An 18,810-nucleotide genomic window follows, 5' to 3' on the forward strand; every position below is an offset into this window, starting at 1 on the left:
GAGAAAGGGCAGAGACACAGCACAGGGAGAGGAAGAGGGAACAAAAAGAATGAGAAACAGTGGCATGGGGAATGCCAAGGCCAAAGGCACTCCACTATGGCAAATCATGTATTCCCTGCAGCCAAGAGAGGGCTTGGACTGGAGCAAGCAGACCTTTCCTGATGGAGCTGCTGCCCCTGCAGAGCATGCACTGGGTAGAGGAGTCCAGACTGAAGTTGAGCCTGGGAAAGGGTGAAGATGAAGTGGTGTTTTAATGTTTGTCTGCTTCTCAGTACCCAAATGTACTTGAATATGCAATAAATTAGTTTTCCCCAAGCTGAGTCTGATTTTCCCATGGAGGTCATTGGTGAGTGATCTTCCTGGCTTTTTTTCAACCCAGAAGCTTTTCATCATATGTTTTCCCTTGTCGTATGGAGATGGAGGGAGTGAGAGAGTGGCTGGGTGGGTGTCTGGCCCTTGGCCTCCAGATTTGGGTGCTCAGTTGGTCAGATAGTAATTTTGGTCCTTTTGAGATGCCCAGAGTTGCAGCACACATATGCAAGAGGCTGGCAGGGACAATGTGAGATCCGTGGGTGACCTGTGCCTTTTGGGGCAGTAGCTGGAGGTCAAGAGTGCCTAGAGATTCCTCAAAGAATACTGAGTACCAACCTGTGGCCACCTGGGTCAAGTCCCATGAGTCTAAGGTTGGGATCAGGGCTTACCACAGTAAATCATGTTTCTCTTCTTGTTGTCCTCTTCTTTAGAAAAGGGTTTGGATACACGACTCAGATAATGGCTATATATAGGTTTGAACTCAGCAGCACATTAAAAATTCTGTAGCAGAGTTTTTACTATTCACTACTTTGCTTTTGTTAAGCTTATATTCTGACCCTAGTTACACTAAACAGTTTGTAAGTAATAAAATCCCAGAGTGGTTCATCTCTCCTGAAAAGTAGAGTCATTCTTGCTCTGAACATTGAACATGATGCAACATTAAAAACTAAAATGCTCTGATGCTGTAATTTGGTAACACTCCAGTGTAGATGTTACATGCTTCATATTGAAACTGGTAAAAGAGGCATCTTGAAGCTAGGTGAACCTAATTGGAGAAATGTTTCATGAGACCAATTAATTATTAAGCAACAGTTTTTATTGCAGTTCTAAGATAACAAACTAATTTCCTTTTTAGTAAGGAAACTAAATCCCTCTAAAACACAACCAGCATTCTTAAGAAAATACCCTTAAGAGAGGCTATCTTGTCTAAATTACACTTTTTAGTAAAATTTTCCAGTCTTGGAAATGATTCAGAGATTTACTGAGTTTGTCAATGAACTGGCAAACTCAAAAATAGTCTTTCACTGTGCTGGCTGAAAACAGGTACCAGTGTCTGTGAGATGGAAGCAGACACAACTACACTTCAAAGCTTGCATGGAGCTCATTGATTTTATTTGTGCAAGGAAATATATAAAGGTACTGTTAAAACTCTTGAATAAGTATTTTCTGATTTGTTCATGTGGAAGTGTTTTTTGTTGTTTTTTTTTTTTTTTTTTTTTTTTTTTTTTTTTTGTTGTTGTTGTTAATATTTTAGAATTGTTGTGTAGATCTCACCCTGTCAGTTTAACATTCCCTGAACTATGTTTTGGTATAGTTAATCATTATGTGGAGGATTAGACGGTACCTTCTGGGAAAGGATGGGTGAAAAGATATTGGCTTAAATAGAAAGTTCATCTGGTTTACCTTTAGGTCTGTTTATTGGCCCATACGTATTATGTGTCTGTGAGGGGCAGAGTGAGGAAGTGTTTCAGACATTAACTCAGTTGAAATTATGGTTAAGTGATTGTAGTTTCTCTGAGTATAGTGTAGTTTCTCTGAGTGTATGTATATATATATATTTTCTCTGATCATATGCTGGTGCTCTGGTATCTGTAGAATATAACTGTGGATTGGGCTGGCTGGCTGGTGCTGGGAGCCTTTCTTTGAGTAATACAAAGACTGACTATACTGCCTGAAGGAGGCAAGATATCAAATTTGAGAGGAGTTTTGCTTGAGGATAGCCTGCAAGACCAGTTGTAGAGTATGTGAATCATAAAACAAACCTGGCAAAGCCAGGAACCATGGCCAATGTTGCATGTATCAGAGTGAAAACTTGCTGCAATATGTGTTTCATGGTGCAATAAGAAAGGAGATCCTTTAGAAGTGAGAGAAATATCTCAATACAATGAACTTCAGTAATTTTCATGTTCAGTTTCTCTCCAGCACTTAAACTCCAGTCCTACAGCTTGTGCTGTATATATTAACAATATGACAAACTCAAAAACAATTTTCTCTTCATTCAGGAAAGACATGTTTCTGTCAGAGCACTTTTTCCACTCTTGGTAACTTGACAGTTGCTCCAGGCTTACAGAATTGACTCCAAGCATCTTGGGTTTACTGTAAGAGTCATGTCAAAGCTGTTAGTTTTTCTTCAGGCTGACAGTCTTCATGTGATTTTTCTTTTGAAATGTTTTTCACATTTGGCCCAGAGTTGTTTCATATGTGTATGTGAATCCCATAATTGGGTTTGGAAACTAATGCATTTTGAAGATTTCCGAATAAGCAGAATAAAATTAATGATTAAAGGAACCCATCTTCTTGTAGTGATTTCATCACAGTTTTGGTGTTTTAGTGCACTGGGGAGTGTTTTATAAACTGAGTGGTTTATAGGTATCTTTGTGTTTTATCTCTTTATTTCTTTATAGAACTACTAGAAGGCAAAATGTATTTCTGTATGGGACTCCAGGTCATTTGGGATGTAAGAAGGTTAGCAACCCAGAGACACATAATGATGTGTTGTATGATGCAAATGATGCAAAATCTAAGTTGCAAAATATAACTGAAATACTAAAAAGCCTAATTTTTATGAAGTTATGAGCAAAATAGTACCATGAAAAATTTCTCCTGCACTTGTGCTTCTTAGTGTAGTACCCAAATCACAGAAATACCAAAAACTACTGCATTTATCTTGCCACATCCAGCTTCAATTTCTGATTTGTTTTTATCTAGTGGGACTCCTACTCCACCTTTGGATGCTGATGTTACCACACTGAGAGGTCAGTTTTTATCTAATTACTGTTAAGGCTGATTTTGAATTACCAGAAAATTGAGAAATTCATATGTTTGGATTTCAGAAAAAGCTCTGAATTTTTCCACCTCTATAATGCCGTTTGTAATCTGGTGATAGTGTTATGTGCCAACATTTTGTTATTTCATGAATCATGAAAATCCCACTCAAGAATTTTGTTCTGTGCTGTTTTTACTGCACTTAAGTTCATGTTTCACAATTACATCTGCTTAGTCAGAATGTTAGCATCTTATACTGATTAGTGTATTTGATACTTTTCCTAGGCTCTTCATGTGTTTCCTGTGCTGTTGCTATTATGATGATGGGAATAGGAATCAAATTTGACTATTGGTTTATGTTTGCTGAACTGCTTCTGTGGGTATATTATAAAAACAAAAACAAACAAAACAAAACAAAAAAACCCACAAACAACTAAAACCAATAAACCAAATCAAAATAATACTGTTCTCTTTCAAACTTAGATGCAGCTGCCAATGTTCTTCCCCCTCATGAGGTCTCCATCGAGAGTCCTGCGGGTGATACCATCCATGACACTGTAGACACCACTGTGAGTGGGTTTTTTTCATTTGGTTCAGCATTCTGTTGGCTTCCCTGCATTATATTGTTATGGTCATTTACATTTTAATACCAATTAAAGGTGTTGCTAATATGTTGTGTTAACACAAACTAGGATTTCGTAATGATGCATTTTTCTTGGTCTTGAAATTAAGAGCCAGACATTGTTAAGAGATAAAGGGATTAACCTTAGTATTTTATAAGGATTCTTATGGTGCAACAGCTCACCAAGGTGGAGTTCACTGAAATGCACACTGATGGTAGACTGCATATACGGTTTTAGAGGCCTTGCAAATTAGTATATCTAACAAAGATGTTCCAATGAGAGGCTTGAATGAATAGTGTGACATCCCCCTATCCTGAAGTATTCCCCTTTAGATGGGCCTAATCCTAGTTTACAGGATGTGTTCTAGAAGGGGCCTTGATTTTGTTTCTCAAGATAGCATAAGGCTTTCTGGCCTCCAGCTGTGAGGGCTTTAGGGTATTTGGTCTCCTGGCCTAACAGAATACCCTGCTATGCTAAGATATCAGACTTAAGGAATTATAAGTATGCATGCTAAGGGTACTGAGAATACATAAGAGGTATATAAAAAAGGGGCAAAAAATCATCATGGCATCAATAAAATCAGGGTGTGAATTTCTAAAGTTTTGAGATATTTTCCTGGGCAGATATTTTTCCATTTGAAAAGGCTTTGAAATGCCTCTTTCCCAGCAGTGGAGATAATAGATCAATGAGGATTTTGCCAGTGTCGTAGGACTAGAGAAGAAATGCCTAGTGACTCTGAAAGCTCCAAAAAGAATGTGGAAGACTATTATTCCTATGGAAGGACACTATTCCTTAGGTTGCTCTTGTGGCGTTTCAATGGTCTGTGGGTTACAATTGTATAGAACAGCAGAGAGTTGGCCTGGGCAGCCTTGACGATTCTGATTCTCTGCTCTTTTTCCTCTGTTGATGTACGTGAACTTTAATCTATCATTTTACAAGTCACTCTTTCTGTGATACTTAACCAAAGCTAACAGTACAGTGAAGTCTAGACCCCATATTTAAAACATCTCTGTAAAAGTGAGCTGACCACCACATAGGTCCCAGGACAGTATTTGCTTCTAGGAAACAGGTCCTCTGGATTAATTTTAATCCCACACTCTAGAATCCAACTCACCATCATCAAATCATGGGCCAACATGACTGAAGAAAATTTTGCAAGCCAGTGGTATCAATCAGCTGCCTTTTGTTTTCTTATAAAAATGAAACTCTCAATGGACCATAGAGAAGCTCACAAATTTTCACATGCTGCATATAAGTAGCTGATTTATTGTTCTGGGATTAACTGGGCCATATTGTTCAATAACCTAGTGTGGCCCTGAAACAAAGCTGAGCTGAACAACTTCTTTCATCTAGAACTTTCTGTGCTGACTGGAGCTCTGTTGGAATAAATACAGAATATGAAACAGACAGCTTCTGACTCAAGCTGCAGGTCTGGCCTTATATTATGTACCAAGAACACTTGTGGCTTGGTCCCAAGATCAGCATTATTCTTCTTTTGAAACAGAACTACCCGGAATTTTTCTACTGGAGCAGAGAATAGAACCACTCAGTAAACTGGAAAGAAACAAGAATTAGATTGCTGCTGCTCCAGTGTTTTCACTTTGTACGGTTACATCCCACCTCATTGTTCTTAGCAGCCAAAATGCATTGCTGATTACAAGGTCGAGTGTGAGCAAAGCTCATCTTCTGTCCTTTGGATGTTGACTATACCAGTTTTTTGGGGGGCTGATAGATGATTTAAACAACATGGTGTTACAAACAGCCAAGTGATAGCACTATATATATGCCTGCTAAATCTGTATCTCTCAAATTCTAACTAACTTTAAGTAATGTACCAGTCCTTATGGTCTTTGGGCAGAGTTATCCAGTGAAAAAGGGATGTGAGGAGTCGGAAAGAATTCAACTAAAAAATTGTGGAGGGTTCCTAAACAATGTAGAAGTTGCTCACTGATGGCAGATAAACTTTCCGGAGAAATCTTTTTCTGTTTCCTGCATGATGCATAACTTAGGCTGCAGTTTTGTTGAAAAGATCTGTTTTGCTGGCTCTCTTTTTTCCTTTTTAACAGGAAGAAAGCAACAAAATGTCTACCAAAAGACATTTGACTAAAGTTAACAAGTCAGCCTTCTCTTCCCACCCAGAAAAATCTCTTTTAATTTTTTTTATGTCTTCCAGTATACCACAAGAAATAGTATGCTTTTAAAAAAATACTAGGGATGTAAGCAGAAAGCATACTCAGTCATTCAAATTAGATTAAAACTTGGTATTCACTGCTGTGTGTGTGGCAAGCATAATGGCTCCATGCATCCCTGATGCACTGCACAGCCACTGCTCTGGGGTTTTTTGGGTAGCTGTAGGCTGTAGTTGAAACCCACTGCTTTAGCTTAGCAGAGCTCCCATTCCCGGTGCCCATTGTATATCTGGGGGGATCCTTCACCTCTGGAGGCTGAACAATGCAGGGTGCTTCCCAAATGTGGAACTTGGCAAAGGTAGCTTGTCTTCCAGCTGGACAGTAAGTAGGATCCTTATGATAAATAAGTAAATTTGGGGTAAATCAGCCTAAGCTGACTGGGCTCAAGTGAGATGTTTGAGTGGCCATGGTTGCACTTGAAATTGCTTAGTGAACATCCCACACATCTGTACTTCACTTTGTGCCGGAGGCCAATGAGATTGACCTACACTGAATGTGTCCAAATCAAAAACAGAATTATCTTCAATATGAGAATTCTCAGGAAATGTTCTTGCTTAGTGGACTGCCTCATTGGCTGCTGCCTCTGTCCCTGAGATTTCAAGAGAGTGCTCTTTATAGTGCACTCAATCATAGTGCAAGACAAACAGGTGTGCTGATGGCTCCTGTAGTGAACCCGCTGTGCTTTGGACTGTAGCATTCACATGTCATTAAGTGTATCTCTTCTCTTCCTTCTTCCTTCCCATCCAGATCAATAATGAGATAAAGAAGCAGGATGAAAAGCTAGTCAGACCTGTAACTGAGCAGATGATTGAGTTCAACATTTTGATTGTTAGTGAAGAGTACAGTGAGGAGCTGAAGGACCCATCTGCTGCTGAGTATCAACTGCTGTCTGAACAATTCATTTCTCAGGTGATCCACTTCCCTAACTTCCTTTTCCCTTTTTCTAGCTCTGCAAAACAATAGCAGCAAAAAGCATCTGCGTCAGGGCTCCTGATTTGTCTCTCTGTTGTTTCAAATATTTGGGGTTTTTTTATTTTGTCTATAATGGTGGTAATTATATTGCTATCATATTTTGGGGCCAGGGTGTTTGTGTCTTTATTTTTTCTCTTTACAGAGGCATCTAGGCTGTCATATGGTTGCTTTCCATGAGGTTTATCTTTTTCTTAGCTTTGCCTCCTTCTTAGCCCCATTTAGTCAGGGTAGTTCTCTAAATCCTTTTTATGGGGGGGGGAGGGTGGGCTAACCCCATGCCAGATCCTGGGCCAGATAGGAAAGATATGAACTCTTCACTGCAGATGAAAAGCATCACCATGACAGTCCCAAGTTGCTAGGATAGGCTAGACATCTTATTTTTCCTAGTTGTGAGTCCAAGTAGCAATACCATGGGTATATGTGAGTGTAAAAAATGTTAGATGAGAGAGAGTCCACCGGGCACATGGATGTTCCACTCCTTTGATCCTTTGCCTGGTTTTCTCTGAGCTTGAAAAAAGAAGCTCTTGGGGGGAAAAAAAACCCCTATACCTCAGCAGCACTGTGATTAAGTCTCACCTGAGACAGTTTAAAAATAAGGAGATGGGGGAGGGGAATAAGAATTTACGGAGTAAAAAATTAATCCTCAACTGGTAAGGATCTTTGGAAGCCATAAACTTTCTAAACTAACATGAACTTTCAGTATTTTCTGTCTTGATTTTTTTTCCTGCAGCACAGTGTATTATCTTGGCAGTCTCTTTCCATTTATCCACTTGGAATGTTTCTATACAGTTCTTGGGGAACACTGGACGTTGTTCTTCACACTTTTTATTCTAATAATGAAACAATGTCACCAAAACTACTCTTCCATAAAGAAAATAAAATTTAACTGTTTTTCACCTCTTAGATATAACAGCTCAGATACTTTTTTTGGAAAATGCTAGAAACAGTTCCTGATTTTTCACCACATGAGCAGAAGAAGTGAATGGAATCTGTGTTAATTTTGTGTTTTTCTGTCAAAATAGATTAAAAGAGTATTTGAAGGACTACCTGGATACAAAAACATCCATATCCTGGATTACAGGTAAAAAGATACTGATGCATATATGGTGATTGAACATGATCATGTATGATGATGCAGCATGATGTTTGGCAGGATGTCAGGCATGGGTGTGGGAACTCCTTGAATGTATTAACCGAGTGCTCTTGTATTTGGTACCTCTATATATGCAACTGGAGTAGACATACAAGACTAATTTTGTTTTTCCTTCTGGCATTCTCAAGAGAATCTCACATGAAATGTTTGCTGTCATTTTAAGATAAGGCATTCTTGTTCAAGATTCTATCCTAAAATTAAAGGATATATTCCTATCTGCGACTTCAAATATGTCCAAGTATTAAACAAGGAAGGATACAAATCTTTTTAGAAAAATGTGGTGTATTTAAATTTCTTTTTCAAATTCTTAATGTTAATTTGGGATGGCTCTAAAGGTTAATGTTTAGGATACATAAAGGTCTCTTTCTCTTGCATCAAAAAAAGGTGGTGATAGTTCAATAAATGATATGGAATGTTTTAACTCTGTATTCTTATAAATATATTTTTAGACACCTGATTCTCTCAAACCCATTTGTGCTTCAGAGTGACATTTAAAGTTAATTGTTAAATTAGCACACCAAATGTAAAATGTCTGACTTTTGGAGTACAGGGCTCACAAACTGTGATTTTTCTTGAATGGACTGAATATCACTTTTAGAATCTAATGATTGTGTTCATGAGTCAATCCAAATTGTGTTTTCTATGAGACTGTTATATGTCTTAGAATTTATTTCCTGAGGTATTTTAACTAGCATGCACGTAGGTATCGAGGCAGCTGTAATGAGAGAGGTCTTGTGGTTGGAGCCCTAGGCTATGTCCAGTTTTTAGCCTGGAAGGTAGCAAACCTTCCATCTTGGTATTTGCAGTCCAATAGGTTTGCAAGCACTTGGTTCATTTGAGAAGACAAAGGCTGGTATTTCTGGCAAAGTGTGCTCTCTGCTGTGCATGACAAAAACCCATTGGTTGTAAATTAAACCTTTAGGTAGAATAAATAAGCCTTGATTTTCTTGGTACTGACAGCAATTTAGTTATTTACAATAATCTGAGATGACTCTCCTTTGCTGATTCCTTGGGATCAATAGGAAATTGTTCAGTAAAAGCAGAACAATTTGTTATGTCGCTGAATAACTATGAATAACTATGCAACTTAAAAGGATTTTCTTGTATGTTTTCAAATTGGTGTGCCCTGTAGAATGCCAAAGCAAACTTGTTAAAGTTTTAAGACTTAAAGGAAATTATGACATTGATTTAACAGGTTTCGCTATTCTGTTTTGTTTCTTTAATCAGCCCTTCTGAGGAAGACAGGTAAAGAGAACCTTTTAAATAAATATTGTCATAATACAGATGGGAAAAGCATATTTAATGAAGACATTGTTTTTTGGGATTTGTAGTTGTGTTTGTAGATCTGTAGCTTCAGAAGAATATAGAACCCTCTCTCACAATATTTACATTAGATAACTATCAGAAACTGCAAGTAACTGATCTGTTTTGATTAAGGATAAACCTAATTTGCTTATTTAAGTCCTAATAATAAGAAAAAACCCTCAGGAAAAATCATCCTAAACACAAGTCAGCTACAGGGGTAACTTGTGTATAAGAATCTCTTCTGTGAAGAAATCAAAATTCCTTAACAATGACTCAAAGTCTTCATGCTTTTGCAGCAAAGTCTTGAATAGATATTGGATGATAATTATTATTGTTATTACTATTACTATTATTATTATTATTATTACTGAAATTGAAGCAGATAAGAAACTCACAGCTCTCCAGCAAAGGCTGGTCACTTAGCTTCAAGGCCTGAGGTGCTGCAGATCTTAGCAGAACTTTAAATGTTATTTAGCAGAGCATGGGATTAGTCTGGAGTTGTTATTCATGAAACATATGCAAGTTAAGAATCCAGAATTTTCCTTCTTCAGTATGCTAAGAATGTCACAAGACAGAAAAACTCTGCAGCCTTAATTTTTACTAAATGTATTAATTTGTTCTGTGTGCGTCTCAGCATAGCCAATTTCAATGAACAGGTTTAAAGAGAATGAGCATTCTAACTTTTCAAGAAAGGCTAGCAACACAGATCTCTTCACAAACTATATTCAAGTGTTCACAAGGGCTATGTTACAGGCACCAGATGCTTATCCCTTTCCAGAAAGAGGATGGTCTAGTAGTTATTTGTTAGGAATTATGAATGACAGCACAGTTGTATTAAACCTAAATGTTATGTTTGAGGAGCATATTCTGTTCCATCTTTGCTGTGCCTTTTCACTACTGCTGTCCTTTTTAATTTCCTCTGCTGTCAGTGCCCATGGTGAACCTAAGGTGGGCTCCTGTCAATGTTAGAGCCAACAGCAAAACTCAGGCTCCTGGGTTTAGTCAGTGTCTTTGTGGATTGTCTCTGTCCTATCTGGCACTGGGGCTTTAAAGACTTCTCTGAACAGAGCCATTGTTTTAGAAATCCAGTCAAGCTCTGTGGAATCAGGAAAACCTGTATTCAGAGCCCATTTGTCTAACACTTCATAGGTTACTTAATTTTTCTTGCTGTGTTCTGTCCACAGCCAAAATGTGGTATATCTTCTAAAGTTCCCTTGTGCTTATGCCCAGTGTGTGGTAAATCTGATTGCAGCCTAAGCTGTCGTGTGGAAAAGAATATCCAGGTATATTCAGGAAAATAAAATTAAGAAAATGGAAGAGAGTTAATATGAAAAAAACCCCTAAACTGTACACTGATACAAAACTGAGTTATAGGATCAATGATCAAATGAGTCTAGATAAATTTTCCCAATTTTAAGATGAATTAAATACTATTTAATTGCTATTGAAAACATTCTTTCATGCAGGTTACCACTGCACAGTGACAGAGATTAGGGCTCTCACTTGCTCCTATAGATTTCTACTATATACAAGCTGTTTTTTCTGCCTGTTTTCATACCTCAGAGTCATTCCTGTTATTAGCATGACCTTAAAATCACCAATCTCCCCACTGGATGCTGGTGGACCCACTAATAATGTTTGCAGAAAGCCAGTGTTTTGGTCTTCTTGTGGTCTGTCTGCCATTCACTAGCAGAAATATGGGACTGGTACCAGACCAGATGTCAGTTTTGGGTAGCATTTCCCTTGAGAACTTTGTGAAAAGAATCAAGTAGTTTTTATTCCTCCTTTAAAGACATGTATTTTTGTATTTAAAAAAGGGCATTGATGTGGGCCCCTGTGAAAAAATATAGTGTTTGCTTGCTTAGGAAAACCTGGCATTTCTCATCTGTGTACTTTCTCTTTGTACAACTGAAGTGGGGTGGAAGTTCACTATGCTGTCACATTTGATGGAAAAGCCATCAGCAATGCCACCTGGGACCTGATTAACCTTCATTCAAACAAGGTGGAGGACAACTCCTTCATGGGCATAGAGGATAATCCAACAGCTGTGTACACCATCAGTGATTTCCGAGATTATATTGCTGAGATCCTCCAGAAAAATGCTCTGCTTGAAAATGCTTCCATCTCTTTAGACCCAAACTCTCTTCAGCTTACTAATGGTGGGTATTAATGATGATGTATTGGTGTGCCACATGTCTGGCATCTTATAAAATAAATCTCATAGGGGTGAATTATTCAGCTGTCCTTTGAAAAATTAAGCAGAACAAAATCAGCTATGTTTTGCTGAGATCTTAACCAGGCCAGGTCATTAGCATTAGCATCCTATTCTTGATCCATTAGCCTAATCCCCCATTTTATTTTAATTTTTATTTTGAAACTGTGTTTGTGGTGTGCAATTTCAGTAATACTTTAAAAAAATAATAGGAATAAAAGAGGAAAATGTGGTTCACATGGTGCACATAGTCACAGGGTAATTTTCAACTTAACAGTTCTACGTTTGCCTTAGGCAGCACAAAGGAAATACCCAGATTATTGTGGAATATTGAATGATCCCACTAGAGGTGATAAAAGAGTGCTGTCACCCCTTTGTTCTCATCTTTCCCCTCCACTTCCTGTCTGTGATTTGGAGGCACTTCCAGAAACAAAATCACTGTGGCAAACTTTTTGCAAATATTTTACTTACAAATCTGAAATTGGAGAGGGTTTTTCTGTCAGTCTTCCAACACAACTTGCTCACACTGTTACTGCAGCCTTTAGATCCAAAGTGTTTCTATTTCCACAGTGAAGGAAATACTGCACCCCACATCAGAAGATGCATCCTGGATTACTGAGCATCCAGTTGTGCTGGAGCGCCCAGAGTTCGATGTGAGTATGGTTCTGAGCATTGGCTTTAGGACACATTTGAACAACTTAATTCAGCAAGGTAGAATTGTAGCCAACACCCAGAGCTTCTCTATCACAGGAAGAGAAGAGCTTCTCAATCACATTCTGTTCATGCAGAATAAGTACTAATGAAGGTACACCTTATATTGGAGTAAAAACTGATAAAATCTCTCATGTGATAATTCTGGTTTCTGCTGCCCAACGGTTTTCTGTGATCATCTTATTTTGATTGTAAATGTCTCTGAAGATGTGATTCTTCCTTCCAAGATTACCTTCCTTTGGAAAGAAGAAATAGATGTAAATCCTAAAGTTGGCCGCTAGAAGAGATAAAATGTTAAATTTCATAAGCTCCTTTTGTTAATGTATTTCTTTCAAATAACCTTCTCAATTTGGTTTTAAAATTATGTCCATCCTCCTAATACCAGCAGAGGAAAAGAACTGGCACTGGTTTATTTTTTTTTTTTTCTTTTTTTGTCTCGTGAATTTGTGATTGTCTTCTCTGACTACCTCTGGAATAATCCAAGACACAGACTAGAGCTCCATGTCAGACAGAGACTTGGTATCCCTGACCATGTCCGTACAAAGAGACTTTATGCAAAGATACTAAGTTAGGTGCCAGCAATGCTGAGATAAGTCAGTCAGTTCTGCCAACAGAGAGATCTTCTGTGTGCTGAATCATTGTCTGGGCAGTTGGCTCCTGCTCTCCACTCTGTTCACATCTGTAACACAGATGTGCTTTCAACAAGATATAAGCTCAGATCATGCCCTAAAGTCCAGGTCCACTTGAGCTGGATGGTAGGTTCTCTCTCAGTCCATCATGAGATAATATTATGGACACAGACAATTTTAGCCAGCTTCTGAAGTTTTTAAGTAAGTAAATTTTGTTTTCACAGAATGCAAATATTGTTAGAATGGACATAGGTATAATGTCCCTAATTTCATGACAGTTTTCACTGAGTTTTAAAAATTAATTATTGATGTCTAGAATACAAATTAATGTGGATTTGCCATAATGGGTTAAACATGTTGTAGATGAACATGAATTTAAGTTAACTCCTCTTTACTGGAGGCATCTTACTGGAGACATCTAATGAGTCTAAAATGTTGTACATTTTTATTTTAGTAAGACAAAGAATTCTGCCATTCTGTACTCTGACAGGTGTGCAGGCAGGAAGATATTTTAGAATAGTGGTAGCTTCGCAATATTAAATTTTAAACCAGTTTTTGGGAATATGATTATGACAAAAAATTGTAGAAGTTATATTTTTTTCTAATCATGGACTATGAATAAAGACTTCTATGCCTTCAGTCAAAAACTCTGATTACATAAAAGGTATCAAGTGTTATCCCCAAGCCAGCTGTGTACAGTCTGCAATACACAGGTAATTTGCAAAGTAGCTTCAGATAAATAAAAGGAAATCTTAAATATGCTTAAACAGTACACAATTGATCAATTATTTCCACAGATGTCGAACCTTTATGGTTCAAGTAGATGCTTTCAAGCAGAGTTGTTGTCTATGGAAAAGAATTTTGCTATAGTTTACCCTAGGTGATTTGAGAATAAAGTGGGTTTGTATTAGCCTACCAATATCATGACATAACATGGAACTGTCATGATTTCACCATCCAATTGCCAGTAGATGGTGCAACTAACTCAAGTTCTGCAGCTCTCTTTAAAAGTAAAGCAAAAATCAGGTCTAGTTTTTGAAATCCATGTTTCTTTTTGTATATGTTGTGTTGTAACAGGTAGGAATGCTCTGGCTTGAGGAATAAAATGCCTTTCTGGCAGCAGAAAATAAAAAATCAGGGAGAGGGGTTCTATGTTTAAAGCCATTTATCATTTTGTGAGCCTTTTACATTGGTGAAAACCAGAACTAGCCAATATGATATTCAACTTGTTAGTATAATATATTGCCATGTAACAAGAATCTTTGAATAATGTTAGATGCCATAGGAGCATTTATCCACATTCAAATAAATTATGAAGTGCAATCCCTGGCAACTGAATGCTTGCATTAAATAAATGTATTGAAGAGAGATTTCTGGGAGTCCTAATTCTTTCTTTATGGAATTTATATGTGTAATTTATTTCTAATTTTGTACATCTTTTTACAGCCTTATTTATAGTGGTTAGTCTTGCCAAAAATAAAATTGCTGGAGCACATGTCTCTATGGTGTATACATGCTTTTCAACTGATTGTTACAATATAAATTCAAAAATTTGACAGAAGTGTGGTGGCATAATAACTGGCATTTTAAAATATGCTCAATATATACAAACAGGAATTTTAAGAAAAAAAAAGAACAACTTTAACTGGCCTGTTTCCAAAGCATTCAAATGCAGTTTGAATGCAGCTGAAAATTTAATGCATCCACATTTCAACTGGGAGTAAAATTTCAGATTGAAAAGTATTTGGATTCTTGCTATTATTCCTGCTGGTCAAGCAATGGAAAGAGATTTGACAGGAATGGTGAGCTACAGAAATGATTACAGTGGTTTTGAACTGTAATACATATTACGTGTGTTCGCTGCACACTTAACTTGTCACCATTGGCAGTTTGTTAGCTCTTAGTAAATTGCTGCTTCTTGAAATTGCTTGGCAGTTTTTCATACCCTACAGGGTTTTTGGTCTATATCCCACTGCTGCACAGCATTTATATGTGGGCAGGTGTCCATGTAAAGTACTAATTCCTGAGTTTTAGGCTATCAGCTTGCCTTTGTAGCCTTGACCAAATAACTTAATATCTTTATTGCCTTTTTCCAATATAATTACCTCATCAGACACCATAGTAGGAGATTAATATTCAAAGATGAAATATGCTAACTACTTTAACTGTTAACCAACTAATGATTGGAAGCTGGAATAGTAAGTAAGCAGTGTGGAAACTGGAGATGTAACAAGAAGTTACTTTTTAATTCACAAATTCATTCTGCATGCACTTTGTTGTTCATCATTACTGCTAATAGTTTTTTTTTTTTTTCCTGTACAGGTATCTTGGATTTGAGACTAAATTATTTCAGGTTCTAAATGCTCTTCATTAAATTCTGGTCTTTGCTGTTCTCATACCCACAAACTAAAATATATTAATAAATGATGACTGGACATGCATCCATCAAAGTTTACTTTCGACACTGTTCCATGTATCATAGTAACTGGAATATTAGAATGACTGTATTGGTGTGTGGCTGATGAATAATAGCTGTTAGAACCTCAACATACTTTAGGATGGCAGACAACATTTATCTTTGATTTAGTTGGAGATGGACATATTCGTTTTTTCAGCATAGGAAAGGAGATGTGGTTGGATATAGGTGGTAAATCCCTTAATACCCTAAGGGGTGCTGCACTCCAAACAATCTGAATGGCTCCTTTCCCTTTTTGAAGGACGTGCCTGGATGTGACATTTTTCAGAAGGATGTGCATTTTACATGTATATTACACAAGATTAGCAAAGGTCTATATTTGCCGCTGCTCCTGCTGCTGTGCATTGCTCCCTCAGAGGCAGTAGTCTGAGACTTGGCTACTTCCTGTTGTTAACCACTTCTTGTGTTCAGCTCAATGCAGACAATCAGTGTTTCCCCTGTAAGAGTGGAAATATTAATAGTGGCTTTATGTTCCAGGATGGCACCTTTTTAGCTGAACGTCCTTCAGCAGATGAGTCAACTGTCAGCAATGCCTTGCCCTTGGATTACATCAAACCAGATTCCACCTCAGACAGTGAGCAGCCCAGTGACAATGAAATCCAGCCAAGACCAGGGAACATTGACTATGAGGCTGGTTTGGCACCTGAAGCTCCACTTTCCTCAGAGGTTGATGTCACTTCTTTGCCTGATGGGCTGAATTTAGACACTTCTTATTTAGTCACTGTACCAGTGTTAGAGCATGATTCTATGGACTCTCTGGAATGGCTTTCAGCTCCCAGTTCTTTAGATGGTAAGTTAATGCCATTGACTGAAGCTTAAGTTTGGACACCAGTGTTTCCTGATACTCATCAAATTATAGTTCACCAAAATGAGTTTTTGGAAAGGTCTAAAAATTGAATATTTTTCTCTGCCAGTTTTCACCTTTTGTGTGCACATGTATCCAAAAACAAGGTAAACCAAGGTAAAACGCTTGTAATAGCTAATAATGCCTGTTTTTCTCTTCTGGAAATGATACGTGCATGGCACTTGTTAAATAGCATAGAAGTAATTTTGTATGTCTTGACTTGGCCCACAGAATATCCAAATGCAAAGTTGCAGAGGTTAACAGGGGTCCTTATGACTTTGGCATACAGAGACTAGGATATATTATGGAAAATATGGAACACAGATCTACAGATAATAAATTTAATGAAATTTGACACTTTTTATCAAAAACAACATCTAATTGTCAATTTGTTATTATTTTTAATGTTTGAAGACACTGGAATATCTGAAGAACTTTTGCCTTTAAGTCCTTCTCACCTTGTGCCTGAAGAATCTCCATCTACTGATGACTATGCAGTTCCTCTGCTTTCTGCACCAACAGTGGCCTCTTCATCAGTCGTAGAGACTGATATCAAAGAGAAGGAAGAAGTAATCCAAGGTAGTCCTGAGGGCAGTGACAGTGCAGACTCTGTGGAAGAAATTCCTTTCCCCTTAGAAGTGCCCCCTATGGAAGATGAAACTGATATATTTCTTGGAGATAGAATTATATATGATGATGGGTCTGGTTCAGCTTTTGATGGCTCAGGAAAAGAAATGGAGTCAAGTATCTGGCCTTGGGAAGAAGCAACCCTGGAACCAGTTTTCTACCCTGGTCCTGATAGCTGGCTTGAAGATGACAATGAGTCTTTATTAATCAAAACTGAGGATATTCCTGAAGGCATGATTTTAGACTATATTCTTAACTCTGGGAATAAATTAGATTATGATCTTTCCAAAGATGAGAATGAAGGGAAAGTCAATATAAAAGATTTCCTTGATGAGTCTGAAATATTTGTCTTTCCAGAGACTACAACTTCGCAAGTACCTCTGTTACAGACAGAAGAGCCATCATCCCTGGAACCATCTACACAGACAGAAACACTGGGCATGTATGATTCTTCTTTTGTCATGCCAACTGGAGAGGCCCCTGTCTCACCACCGTATACAGATCTGTCTGTGGAAGATAGTCTCCATACATCTACAGGGATTGTCAACATGGAGCAACCTGAGGAGTCTAGTGTAGGCCAGAACATAATCCCTGACTTAGTTAAATACCAAAGTGAAGACAGGGCAGTGGTAGAAGAACTATTCACAGTGGAGCAGCCAGATGTAATGGAAGCTGCTACAATAGGACACTTGGACACAATCTCTTTAGAAACTCTTCTGACTGCAGATCCCTCTGTGGTAAAGCCTGATGCTTCCACAGAAGAGCAGCAAGCCCTCGATTCATCACTGGAAGACCAAGACACTCCTGGATCAGCAGTGAAGGAACCAGATGATGTTTGGCCTACTGACAGGGCACTAGAAACCTCCTTAGATCAGACAGTGCAACCAGCAGTGCCAGCAATTACTCAAGGTTCAGCTGCAGTTCCTTCTGCAAATCACACTACCATCCCAGAGGACTTTGCTGGACAGGATGGTACAGACCATGACACACGTACTTCCATGAGCTTCAGCACTGTTATGGATTATCAAACGGTGAGTGTAACAACGAGCACCATAGAGCTTCCATCCCATCTGCCTCCTGTGGGATCCACACCATCATTGGCTACCTCAACAAAGCTGGGAGATGAAACAACAAGAGTCCTGGATGTTTCAGTAGACCTGGGTCAGGTTAGCACTGTCCACTTTTCTCCTGAGAGGACTGAGGAAGGAAGGAGAATGACTGAAAGTCACATCGAGCTAACTACTCATGTCCAGTCCACAGAGATGGCCAGTGTGGCTTGGGCCACACATGAAACTCACTATAGTAGTACCGTCCCATCCCGAGCTCTAGTTGTGTTCTTCAGTCTTCGGGTTACCAACATGATGTTTTCAGAGGACCTGTTTAATAAAAACTCCCCTGAATACAAAGCCTTGGAGCAGCGATTCTTGGAACTGGTAAGAGTCACTTCTGTGGTAAATGTCCATTACCAGATAGACAAAAACTGTGGGTAAATTATATTTAGTCATCTCTCTTTCACATAGAGCAATTCAAAACTGGTGTTTACATGTTAAAATTTGTGTCCCCCTGTGGGGAAAATTCTGTCTGGAAATGGGTGCTGGCATGCTAATCATCTTTTATTCAGATAATAGTCTCTCTAAAGCAGAACTCCTTAGCATCAGGGACCAGCTACTCTGCTGTTGCCGATAGAAATAGCAGTGTTGCTGAAGTCACTACTACACTCCCCCTACTTGCTTCCAGAGTGCTCTGTATTTAGTGTATAGGGAGGAGAATGCAAGAAAACCTGTGGCTGTGAGCAAACTCTTCTGCAACACATTCAACCTGTCCTAAGTAAGAGGTAGCTCAGGGAACTAGGCTGTTCCTAACCTGGCTGATGACTTGGAAAGCCTCACAGGAGTTACACAGCAATAACTATCAAATTTTAACTGGGAAGTTCCCGTCTTCTGACTGAAGCAAACATTCTGTTCTGAGAGGTGAAGGAAGCAAAGCAGAGA

General features: G+C 38.3%; 1 protein-coding gene across 1 annotated transcript in view; it reads left to right on the plus strand.

Moving 5' to 3' along the window:
- Window positions 1-18,810, plus strand: part of IMPG2 (interphotoreceptor matrix proteoglycan 2) — a 70,267-nt gene that overhangs the window by 24,800 nt on the left and 26,657 nt on the right. The window contains exons 7-15 of the mRNA XM_062514868.1: window positions 3,022-3,068; window positions 3,562-3,647; window positions 6,638-6,799; window positions 7,885-7,943; window positions 9,243-9,260; window positions 11,235-11,479; window positions 12,103-12,185; window positions 15,826-16,138; window positions 16,607-18,252. Of these exons, the coding sequence (XP_062370852.1) occupies window positions 3,022-3,068; window positions 3,562-3,647; window positions 6,638-6,799; window positions 7,885-7,943; window positions 9,243-9,260; window positions 11,235-11,479; window positions 12,103-12,185; window positions 15,826-16,138; window positions 16,607-18,252 (2,659 nt within the window). The remainder of the gene's footprint in view (window positions 1-3,021; window positions 3,069-3,561; window positions 3,648-6,637; window positions 6,800-7,884; window positions 7,944-9,242; window positions 9,261-11,234; window positions 11,480-12,102; window positions 12,186-15,825; window positions 16,139-16,606; window positions 18,253-18,810) is intronic.

The sequence above is a fragment of the Cinclus cinclus genome, chromosome 2, assembly GCF_963662255.1.
Source record: "Cinclus cinclus chromosome 2, bCinCin1.1, whole genome shotgun sequence".
NCBI classification, from domain to species: Eukaryota; Metazoa; Chordata; class Aves; order Passeriformes; family Cinclidae; genus Cinclus; species Cinclus cinclus.